Source organism: Nyctereutes procyonoides, unplaced genomic scaffold (assembly GCF_905146905.1).
Source record: "Nyctereutes procyonoides isolate TBG_1078 unplaced genomic scaffold, NYPRO_anot_genome, whole genome shotgun sequence".
Lineage (NCBI taxonomy): Eukaryota > Metazoa > Chordata > Mammalia > Carnivora > Canidae > Nyctereutes > Nyctereutes procyonoides.
Window position 1 is genome coordinate 7,463,191 of NW_026575044.1, and position 12,994 is coordinate 7,476,184.

Genomic DNA, 12,994 nt, shown 5'->3' on the forward strand with positions numbered 1-12,994 from the left:
TTTTAATGTTACTTATGTCTATATAATATATCTACATAGTTGAAAATTCAAAAGTTGCAAAAGCACATGTAATGAAAAGTTGAACACACACCACAGGGATCATTAACTTAGCTCCCTCTCCTAAGGCAACCAATGTTACCAGGATCTTAATATATTTCCAGCAATATAATGCATAAGAAGTATATACACACATTTTCCTTTAGGTAACTTCATTCTACATTTATTAATTGCAATTCATCTATCAAGAAGACATGTCCCTTCTCAACATTTGTTCAATCATTTATTTTTGTAGTGTGGACTTACAGATATATATTTTATTCTTTGAGTCATGATAGACTAAGGTATAATTATAAATAAACTTTATTTTGTTATTGAAATTATTCCAGCTTTCACCACTGGGACTTAAGGGTTGGCTCCTGCATCCTACTAATGTACTTCTATTTATCTATCTAACCTTTTTTTTTTTTTTTTTTTTACTTTTTTGGCACCTCTAAATTCCTTGGCCTTGTCTTTTATCTTCTTCATCCCAGTGCTGAAGTCACTACTTCTCCAAGTAACCTTGGTTCTTTTTATTGAAGAATGATATTTAAAAACTAAGACTCAGGATGCCTGGGTGGCTCAGTGGTTGAGTGTCTGCTTTCAGCTCAGGGCGTGATCCCAGAATCCAGGATTGAGTCCCACATCGGGCTCCCTGCAAGGAGCCTGCTTCTCCCTCTGCCTATGTCTCTGCCTCTCTCTCTCTCTGTGTCTCTCATGAATAAATAAATAAATATTTTTTAAAAACTAAGATCTCTGCACTGTCTGTGATAATTAACACCATACTTAATGATAAAAGATGTTTTCTCCATAAGATCAAGAACAAAACCAGGATGTTCACTCCATCACTTCTACTCAACATTATAGTGAGGTCCTAGCCAATATACCAAGGCAAAAAAAAAAAAAAAAAAAAAAGAAAATACATACCAGTTGAAAATGAAGTAAAAACTTATTTACAAAAGATATAATCACCTATGCAGACTCGTCTACCAAAAAAAAAAAAAAAGAGCTACTAACGCTAATGAGTGAGTTTTGCAAATCTGCAGGACATAAGGTACATATACAAAATCAATTGTATTTCTATATAATCATAGCAGACAATATGAAAATAAAAATTAAAAATACCATTTATACTAGAAGACATAAAACACTTAAAGACAAGTAACAAAATACCGGTAAGACTTGAACACAGAAAATTATGAAACATTACAGAGAGACATTAAAGAAAAGCTAAATAAATGGAAAGGTATATGATGTTCATGTATCTGAAGCCTCAATCCTGTTCAAATGTCAATTCTGCCCCAAACTGATCCTTAGATTCAACACAGTATCACACAAAATCCCAGCAGATTTTTTGTATAAGACGACAAACTGAGTGCAAAGTCTACAGAGAAATTTATCTGGATAAATTCATCTTATAAAATATTCTCTTAAATCTTAAAGCTTGAAGGCACTTGGGAGATCCTAATTTTGTGTGAGTAAAATGACTTGTCCATTTCCCCATAGGAAGGAAGAAGCAAATCTAGGACATGGATTTCCACACTTCAGTCCTGTGCTCTTCATTACATTCACAATTAAGATTAATTCATTTTTTTTACTTAACCTAGAAAGAGATCTAGATTTCCCTTAAGGATACTAGCCTCTCTCTATGTCTTCTCTCTGGTTTTGCCACAATATATTGAAAAGTGGCCAATAATTATGTGATAATAAATCTACAAAAGAGTAAAGCTCCCAAAGAATATTAATAAAATTGTAATTAAAAAAACACCTGATCTTAGAAGTAAATTAACCTCTTATGAAACAGTTACATATTTTAAAGACATATGAGTCCCATAAAAGTGTTTCATTTTCTAAATTATTTCCTAATTTATACTGTCTGAAGAGTAGAATTATAATTGGATTCATTACAAAAGTTACTGGCGTCAACATTCCCATAATTCTCTGTTTCTTAGTGATATGATACAAATCCAGACAGACCCGATCACATTTTCAAAGCCTTTTAGAGACAGACTCAAAATGTGAGGGTGCTATTATAATGCTGCTGTAGTGTCCTTCAAGCATGTAAGGTGGTTAAAACACCAGAGCCTCATCGGACATCCATCCAAGTAAACCTGCAGAAGAGGTCAGCTCCTGATGAATTCTGTTCACAGAAACTTCGTAATTTTTGTGGTTGTGCTTCTTTACGTAAGACACTTAACGTCTTTGCTCAGATTAAGTAGCATCTATTTTTATCAATTTTAACAATTGAAACCCATGTCTCCACAATACATCATTTAAAGCTATGTTCTGGCAGCTCCTTCTCCCTGCTTGCTAGCCCCCTCCAAGCCCATTCACCTTAAGGGAGCTGGCCAGGGTCTTACTGTAACTGCTCTGGGCGTGTCGAGCTCCATGGCATGTCAGAGCTTTCCCTGAGTGATGCCAAACTCCCACTTAACATGGAGAGCCAAAACCTGATGAAGAAATCTTTGTGGTATATTTTAATCTCCTGACAGGACTGAAGAAAGTACATGTTTTGCCTCCTATTGAAGTTAGCAGTGACACAATTGGGACTCACAGTTGTCTCCTCAAGGAATGTTTTCTCTCCTTCCTTCTCTCTCTTCCTCTTTCCCCCCTTTTTTACTGAGTTATCCTTGGTGATGGTATGTAAAAGGGATTTCTGTTTGTGGCTTACAGCTTTGTATGCCAAAGAAAACCTCTGACCATGTATTATTTCTGGGAGATATAAGAAGACTCTGATCCTTCTCTTTTACAAGGGTCTTTTGTAGTGAACTGATCTATTAAAAATACCACACAGCCATCATTAGGGTCTAAATAGGGATGCAACCCATAAAGAACACCATCACTATTATAAAGTAGATGTCTAGTTTTCTACATGAAATTAATAAACATTTAAAAATGGTTACATGCTTCTCATAAGAGTTGAGAAGGATCCAACATCTACCCCAGTGCTTGGTACATGGTGGGAGTCTAAACTTTGAGAGGTGTTTAATATCATACAACTATTTCACAAGAAATGCTTAGAAAACCACCATACTTTCTATTCCCATAACGTAATGCAGAAATTCAGTACTTGTCTTTTTCCTTGTAAGTCATAATGATTTCATTCTATCTTTACTTTAGGGATTAATAAAGAAGGATATTTGGCACAAAACAGACATTTTTTTTTAAATTTTTTTTAAAGATTTTATTTATTTATTGAGACACAGAGAGAAAGAGAGAGGCAGAGACACAGGCAGAGGGAGAAGCAGGCTCCATGCAGGGAGCCCAACGTGGGACCCGATCCCAGGCCTCCAGGATCACACCCCAGGCTGCAGGTGGTGCTACGCACTGCGCCACAGGGGCTGCCCAAAACAGACATTTTCTAAATGATGTTGATTATGTATGTGTCTGAGAAAACAGGGAAAACTGGAATAAAATGAAATAGAAGGACTAACTACACAAAAGAACTAAAGATTCTAAGCAATTATGGTATTACATAAAAATTTCATAGTAAAATTTTTACATGAGCATTTAAAAATCAAAATCAGTGAAATCAGTGCCTGTACTAACAATACCTAAAATAGTAGAAATAAAATAGACAAAGATTACAACAAAGGACTAGACACAATAATTTCCTGTCCTAAGGAAAAATTACAGTATTAAACACAAGTAATAAGCAGATTTTAATAAAAATAAAGTTATAAAATCAGTAGCATCCATTTTGTGGACATTAAAATTCCATTTCAAATAACAGAGAAACCCCAACTAAGAAAAATATCCATTCCTTTGTTAAATATTAAAAACTAAATTGCTTTTAATTCCCTTTCAAGTAAGTTTTGTATAAATACATTTGTAGAGTTCACTTTAAAATTAAAGACATGAAGATAAGGAAAAACATTCTGATTTCGTTTTGCTAGTTTTCTTAAAGAATAACGTAACATCAAGGTTTTTATTTTTTCTCCTAATATTTAGGAAACAATGAGAAGCAAACTAATGTTACTGGGATAAAAGAAAAATCAACTGACCACACTGAGTAACATTTCAACCTGCATTTTGGGAGTCAGAATCATCGATAAATTTTTGGGCTAAGAAGTTCAATATTATATTCAAATATGTAGAATAAAAATGAAGAATATCATTATTAAATTTTATTCACTTAAAAATTTTTTTTGACCGTAAATTCATCTTAGGCAAAATATATAAGGATTGTTCCATGAAAATAACCTACCTTTTTATCGTATACATCTTGCCAGTTGACTCCAGAGAAGAAACTGTGCCTCATAATTTCTTTTGCATCATCTGGGCCCCCGCCAAGGCTAAGAGACAGAAACAAGAGTGAGAGAACATTAAGAGAGAAAACAAGAGTGAAAGAACATTAAGAGAGAACATTAAGATATCTATATAAGGCCAAAAGGAAACAAGAAAGTGTCCATGAAATGTAATTCTCTGTGGTATACATAGTTCCTGAGATCAAGAGCTGTACCAATAAAAAGCTTTTACTGTCAGATCTGATTTCCCTGACTTGCTATTAGTAAGTGGTAGCCTTGGGGCACCTGGCTGGTTCAGTCAGTTGAACACCTGACTCTTGATTTGGGCTCAGGTCACAATCTCAGGGTCATGGGATGGAGCCCCACATTGTGCTCTGCACTCAGCATGAAGTCTGCTGGAGATTCTCTCTCCCTCGCCTCTCCCCCAATCTTCTACCCCTGCATGCATGCTCTCTCTCAAATAAATCTTCAAAAAGGAATAAAAGGGACACCTGGTTGGCTCAGTGGTTGAGCATCTGCCTTCAGCTCAGGTCGTGATCCCTGGGTCGGGGATTGAATCCCACATCAGGCTACTTGCAGGGTGCCACTTCTCCCTCTGCCTATGTCTATCCTCTCTCTCTGTCTCTCATGAATAAATAAATAAAATCTTAAAAAAAAAAAAAGAAAAGAAAAGAAAAAGGAAAAAAAAGGAGTAGCCTCAGGACAATGTGGTACCTGAAAAGAGTACAGGCTTTGGGGACAAAACTGAAACAGGCAACCAGCTCTGGAACTTATGAATATGTGACAATGAACAAGCTGCTTACTCCCAGTGTCTCCACTGTGTGTGTGTGTGGGCACAACGATACCAGCCTGGTGGGCCACCATGAGGGTTAGCCATAACACAGATAAGTGCACCTAGCACAACAAATGGTAGCAATTACCACAGTCAATTCTATAAACCAGATTTTTTTTCTTAAAGATTTTATTTATTCATGAGAGACACACAGAGAGAGGCAGAGACACAGGTGGAGGGAGAAGCAGGCTCCTGCAGGGACCCCAATGTGGCATTCGATCCCAGGACCCCGGGATCATGACCTGAGCTGAAGGCATATGCTCAACCACTGAGTCATTCAGGTGCCTCTATAAACCATATTTATTTTGGTTAAGATTCAGATTAAACTGCATCCTTGCTACCATAAATTCCGAAATAACTAAGTAATTAGTTAGAAAAAGCAACTTGTACAGTAATTGTTAATAGAAACGCGAGGGCTATTTTCATACCTCAAATGAATTTCCACAGAAATGACATCACAAATCTAGGAAATACCCCTGCTACATAATTTATTATGCAAAGCGCAATACACACTATGAATTTAAAGATGTTCCCCCCAGCTTTGCAGGTATTCTTACATAATGGAGAGTGGGCACAGTGTGAAATTCAGGTGCTTTCTGGCTTCCTAAGCTTCCTATAATTCATACTAGTTACTACGAAGAAGGAATGAAAAAAGAAAAAAATAACCCACAGAGGGAAGCAAGGAGGGAATGAAAGAGAGAAGGGGGAAAAAAAAGAATGTGGAAAGAACAAGAAAAAGAAAGGAAAGGAAATCCATTTAAATCTGGATCAATACAGCAAGCTTTCTCTGGTCTTGCTCATGGCTACTAGGGACAGTGTGTGCCCATAAATGTTTAAGAGTCAGCAATCCAGGCAAAATGATGCATGTGCAATATTACATGTGCCGATTATATAGATATGTTTGTTATAATTTTACAGATAGAAAAGACACAAGGCACAAAATTTATTAAGAATAATATAGAATGCCCTTTTCTCTAAAGTAGCCAAGTGATGCTCACAGAAAACATTTGTTAATTTTGCTAAACTTGAAAGCCACTAACTGACTTAGGAGGAGCTCCAACACAAATACTGGCTGTTCTTGTCATTTGTGGTGAGAGTAAAACAACAAAGACACACAGTCAGACTTTCCCTGGCTTGTCAGTTATAGGAGTGACTTCTCTGATGAATGGTGAATCATCTTGGAACAGTGGAAAAATAATCTCATTTTGGAGTGTTATTCACAGTGTTATGCATACAGACAAAACAAACTTTAAAATGTAATCTGTGGGGCACCTGGAGGGGCTCAGTCAGTTAAGTGTCTTATTCAATTTCAGCTCAGGTCATGATCTCCGGGTCATGAGCTCTGGGCTGAGCATGGAGCATGCTTAAGGTTCTCTCTCCTCCCTCCCCCTTCACCTCTCTCCCCTGCATTCTCGGTTCTAAAAAAAAAAAAAAAAAAAACAAACAAACCAGAAATAAAAATGTAATCTGTGTTATTAACATCTTCTCTATTAGTTTCTAAAGTCTAAACAATCAACAAAACAATAGAGCAAGCCCTAACTTACAAAGTTTGCCAACTTTGGTGATATAAATACTCCTCCATGGCTAATCTCAAGTTAGCAACCTGATGTCACTGACACAGAAGTGGGAAGAGGTGCACAGAAGCAGGTCGTTACATAGTATTTTTGTACAGACACACAGATAAAAGCAACCTCAAAAACACTGAAAAGAGTAAAATTTAACAAAATTATTAGAGACTGATGAATTGAGTATTTATTACTTTTGTTTTTAATGTACTTGATTTGATTTGTATGTTTATAAAATTTGATTTTTAACAATGACTGTATTAAACAATCAGCTCACAAAATCCTTGAAGTTTAACATCTGGCTTTCATGAGTCGGTACATGCCAACTCCCACACAACACTGGGTAGGAAGAAACACAAATAGGTCACAATAAACAAGCAATACTACAATCTAACAGTGCTAGCTATTATTAGGTATAAGGAATACACGAACTGGGGAAGAATCCAGTCAGAGGGGAAAATACAACCAACTTATATCTGAGTTATCTGTAGTCATGATCCATGGTTCCCACAATCTAGGTCTCCTGTCCTCAGATCATACAGAACGAACCACAGCACTTACAGGGAACTTCTAGACTGGACCAGATGGTACTAGCAGTGTTCGGTGTTCGTATGCAGGACTTTCCGACTGGCGGCTCTGTATTTAGTTAACGCCAGCACTCCACCCCCCTGGCCTGGCTCTTTCTTTCTCTATTCCAAGTTGTATGTGTCCCTCCCTGGCTGGGCTGCAAATTCTTCTGACGGCAGAGACTGGTACTGGATGATCCAAAAAGCGTTCTGAGCTTCTACTTAGGGAGCCAGAAAAACAGAGACACCAAAATATGCGCTGAAAAGAATTTAAGTCCCAAAGTATGCATCAAAGTGGTCTGCGTGAGCTCATGGTATTCTCTTACCCTTACGCTATTGTTTTCATTTTGAATGACAAATGAGATGATGGGGGAGCTGGGAGCTGGGCTAGAGAACCATAATCATTTTGTAAATAGAAGGTTTTAATCCAGCTTCAGTTATTCATTTTATGTCACCCCTCTGTTCTCTAGCAATAGCTTGGCTTTGGACATTGCCAGCATTTAATCTATATTTATCAAATACATAAAAAACTAAAGTATCAGCCATGAGTACTATGCGAAGTCTAAGATTATAATCTTAGACTGCCATTTTAGAAGCTGGGAGAGATTCTTTAACACGAACTTCCTCCAAGTGTGAAACTGTCAAAAATTTCAATGTCAATGACTCCCTAATACACAATTTAAGACTTCAAAATAATATCAAAATATGATTTGCACTAAGATATTTATGTCTAAGAATAGTAAACTCCAATATTAGAATGCCAAACTAATCCTCAGCTACTATGAGTTCTTCATTATTAGGAACATCATGGAATGTGTATTTTCCTGGTGCTACTGATTGCACTGTGAGGTCATGTTTTCCCCATAAACTGCATAGAGGGACCAAGGAGATTCTAACAGAATGAACATAAAGTAATGGAGAGTAAGAAATAAAGGCAAAATGACAAGTGACCCTTTGGGAGAACTGACAGAAATTCAGTAAAGAGTATCAGAAAAATTCGTCAGTATTTCAAACTTTGAATAGGAAGAATAATGAGATCTACCATGACACTATCTTATTACACTTCCAAACACTTCAGGGTCCAGTCCTTTAGTGGCTCTTGCTTATCTTTTTTTCTATCTTTTAAATTCTGACGTTTCCCCGGATTCCGTCCTCGGGCCTCTTCCCACTGTATAAGTCTGTCCCAACTATTCTCATGGCTCCAGCTGTCTCTGAGACGTCGGTGGGTCCCCAAACCACATAGCCAGCCACTGTGTGTCTACTAAACACTGGCAGGATTTTTGACTGCCAGCTTCACGTTTTCATCCAGGTTTTCTTATAGATCTGACTTGGAACAGCCAAAGTGAGTAGCAGCATCCTTCCCACAAGCCTCCTTTGCCTGTGTTCCCTGTCTGTTAATAACACTCCATTCTCCAAACGGGTCACCTGAGTTAGGCATCCCTCCACCCACCGCCTCCACTCTTTCCCCTTCCTCACCATTTCTACTTAATTGTTCACAAAATCCGAATGACTGCTCCTTTACCATGACCCCTGGAAGGACCCCATCCTTTATCTGGACAATCCCCTACACATTCTCAAGGGCTCTGCCTACCTGCCCCGGGCCCTTCCGTGTTTTAATTCATCTAAGACAAAGCTGCCAGTTACCTTTCATAACACAAATCCAATTACACTATTGCTTACTTTTAATAATTCAGTGGCTTTTTATCCCCTTCTGAATAAAGGGTAAAAATTTTCTAAGAAGCATAAAGTCTTTGCAATCTACCATTCCAGCTCCTCTCCCAGTGTTACCCAAATCAGTCTACACTCTAGTCACTGAACTTCTCAAATGGCACGTTCACTTGCAATTCTAGATTCCTTCCCACATCACTTTCTCTGCATGAACACCTTAGAAGACAACAACCCTTCCCATCACCACCCCCAGCTAATAATTTCAACAGGCCTGAGCATCTGTGAATACCCGTTCCGTGTCCCACATTATTCTATGAACATTGACAGCAGAGCTTCTTTGTCTTGCTTATCCTTGCATTCCTGATACTTTATTTTTTTTAAATTTTTTTTTTTTTTTTTAATTTATTTATGATAGTCACACAGAGAGAGAGAGAGAGAGGCAGAGACATAGGCAGAGGGAGAAGCAGGCTCCACGCACCGGGAGCCCGACGTGGGATTCGATCCCGGGTCTCCAGGATCGCGCCCTGGGCCAGAGGCAGGCGCCAAACCGCTGCGCCACCCAGGGATCCCGCATTCCTGATACTTTAATGCGACATTTGCCCTAAATGAAAACAGCAAATCATTGAAAATACCCCGCCTTTCCTTTAGATTAATCCCAACCTCTACGTGGCCAAACCTTCAGGGGTTGTCCTACACATGGGCCACTAACATTCTAGAAATTTTCCTCATGTTTCCTCAACAATTATCTAGTATCTGCTACCTGTTTCCCCCTCCCTGCCCTGGGGATAGGGGGAGGGGTGGGGAGTCGAGATAGGAGAAGGAATGAGAGACACAGACAGGAGAAAACACAAATATAAGTGTGTTTTACCAGCTCCTTACAGAAGAGGCCATCAAGTTACCTGAAGGAGTCTGGAAAGGATGGCTAAAAATCCATTGCCTTGAAATCCAAGCCAAATATTAGATCTATTTATCAAGTAGATAAAATGGAAATCCTAGCTCTGTTTAAAGATCACCTATCACCAAGTGCTGTCCCTTACATTACTTGTGAAGTAATCACACTAAATGGAACACGTTTCAAAACTTGAACCAACTCTAAAATGGATGCACTGCAAGTAAGACACAAGAGAAATACCAAGTAGGCACCAAGAAAGTTGATTACTCTGGTTCCACAGGAATTTGCTGTAGGGTAAATCACTTAACCTCTCCAGGCCTCACTTTCGTCCTCAATCAAATGTAAATGAAAATAAACTCTACCTATCAACTGCAAGGCTACCAAAACAGCAAAAAGCACAAAACAGATGCAAATGCCCTGAAAAAGACAACCTGAAAACACTCTACAAATACTAGGTAAACTCTCCATTTCCAGGATCACAAAACACAGTTTTGAGAGGTTCTTCACGAAGCAAAAGGATGGTGTTCTCTTTTATTATGTTTGCGTATTTCTGCCAAAGGTAAAATCATGATCCTCGTGAACTTAGAAGCTAGAAGTGTGTGATGGAAACCATCTAGAAGGTAAACAAAACCCACATTTGAGGATTCATTTATTCCTTCCTTCATTAATTCAGTCTGTCAATAAATAGAAAATGGGCAGCAACCAAAAATAGAACTTTGTAAAAACATATTATGTGAGGGAAGATTTGACATTAAAATATTGAAATCTATCCTCAAGATGCTTAATAGCTAAGTGATTTTCAGGGCAATGCTGATATGCCTATAAATTGACAGGAAAGGATGGCTCTGTACATGTATACACAAACACAGATTATAGGACATTTTTACAGTAATAGTCATTTCATATATGACTTACAAATTGTATGTGTAAATGAATATACAAATATGAACAAAGAATACTACAGTTTGCTAATTAAACAAAGGGCTGTAGGATTCTTTAGGTCACAGTTGGAGCTACAAAAGAAAAACAAGTCTTGTAAAGATATTTTGCCATTAATCCTCTCAGTCACACAGGGAAAAAGAGTATCTTCAAATGGCAAACAAAAAAAGTAGTAGGGCATGTTAACACAGGTTGGAACTAGGAGTAGAAAGCATGGCTATCCTTTTTATTATGTAAATAAGCATAAATATAAAGGCCCAGAGACTGAAAGGAAAGAAAAAGGGGAGGGATACTTCCTATCCCCACAATAGCAGGTATCAGGGCAATTAAGAAATTGTTCGCTCACAATATGGATAAACCCCTCAAAATCCTTATTTGGTAAAATGTGAATAAATTTCCAAGTTAGGAAAGAGTTACAGAAATTTAAAAAATCTTCTCTATAATGCAGTTAAAAATAAGTCAGTATTTCCATGGAAAGATGTCTCCACCAAATACACTGCTCCTTGGAGTTATATTTGAATTAATTTACACATCAGAATCTCTATAACCACATTCATCAGTAACCCATTGAGTGTCATTTGTGGCTTACCGTTTATTTGGATCCTTTATCAAGAGCCCCGAAAGCAATGATTTTGCATCTGAAGAGAGTGTTCGAGGGAATTTAATGTCTTCCATTAGTATTAGTTCAAAAAGCTTCTCATGATCCTGATTGTAGAAAGGTAACCTCCCACACATCATTTCATACATGACGACCCCCAGTCCCCACCAATCCACGGCTCGGCCATAGTCATTGTCTTCTAACACCTAAGAGGGAAACCAGTGAAAAAATTCGTTATTGCACATTAACTTTTAGAGCAGCATTTACAAAATGTACGAATTTTACATCGAAGTGAATCCTAACCTGTAAAGCCTAGGTAGGTTATTCTGATATCTTCACATTTAAACTAGAAAGCATCCCACAAAAGACAAGAATTACATCAGAGATGTGAAGTGTTCAATACATGTCCTGAAGTGGCCAGTGTATGAGAAAGGGGACAGGCCATGCAGCAAATTCCAAGTAAATGACAATGCAGGGTCACATGAAAATTGTTTGCATATTTGTTTTCTCTGAGGCCTACTGAACTTTTCACTCTGGTTCCACTAATGTGGACTTCAAGTAATTCAAGTCATGCTGACTGAGCATACGAGGACTAAGTAACTCCAATCAAACTGTGAAAGACAGAAGTCATGTAGGAGGAGTTCTACAGACAGAGGAGTTCAGGGCAAGGCAAACAAGATGATCAAGCTGAAAACTTCTGGAGGCCCCTATGTGTTTAAACTCTTTAAGGAAATAGTCAACAAAGTGGATATAAAGATTTACCATTTGGAGTGTGTCCAAAACTTTAGTACCTCACAATAAAATTTCTGTTAAACACAAACAACAAAAATCACGGATGCAGTTTCTCTCTGGTATATGCCCTTAAACTTCTTTCCCAAAATACATTTCACACAAAATAAATTTAGAAAGAAAGAATAAAACAGTACCAGGGTATGTTAGAGCCACCTATTCAAATTGAGGCATAATAATTTGCCATTTGTCTCAGGAAAGTGTTGGTTTTTACCTTTTTTATTAGGTATGTTCCTTGTCTAATGCAATTTTTTTCATCTATTTGAATCTATTAATATATTTTTTAAAAGATTTTATTTATTTGAGAGAGAAAGAGGGAGAGCATGCAAGCGGGTATTGAGGCAGAAGAAGAGAGAGAATCTCAAGCAGACTCTCCATTGAGCAGGAAGCCTGACTCGAGGCTCAATCCCAGGACCCTGAGATCATGACCTGAGCCAAAGGCAGACACTTAACTAAATGAGCCACCGAGGTGCCCCAGGGTCTTTCAATATTTTGTTTTAAATTACTGTGTCTGAATAACCTTAAACCCTACTTTTATTTGATTCTCTTAGCTTTGGGATAAATAAAGCAAGAAAACCATACCCGTGAAATTTATCAATTAAAAACATCTTATAACTGATTACATAAGAATTTGATACAGAACAAACTAGTGCACATGTTCTAAACTTTCTTGGTTCGAGTTAAGTAAGTTGTTGATTACCCCATGTTACCTTTATTTAAAATTTACCAACAACTTCATAGAATTGTACATGGTATATTTGACAGTTATACTATGATTACCTATGGATACTACGAAAGGCTTGGTAGACAGTGTATTTATATGCATGGACAATGTAATTTTGAGAAAAAAAACTATGTTACT

General features: G+C 37.6%; 1 protein-coding gene across 1 annotated transcript in view; it reads right to left on the reverse strand.

Annotated features, from left to right (window-relative positions):
• AKT3 (AKT serine/threonine kinase 3) overlaps positions 1 to 12,994 on the reverse strand; it is a 309,710-nt gene that overhangs the window by 37,854 nt on the left and 258,862 nt on the right. The window contains exons 11-12 of the mRNA XM_055323992.1: positions 11,335 to 11,549; positions 4,244 to 4,331 (exon numbers count right to left, since the gene is read on the reverse strand). Of these exons, the coding sequence (XP_055179967.1) occupies positions 4,244 to 4,331; positions 11,335 to 11,549 (303 nt within the window). The remainder of the gene's footprint in view (positions 1 to 4,243; positions 4,332 to 11,334; positions 11,550 to 12,994) is intronic.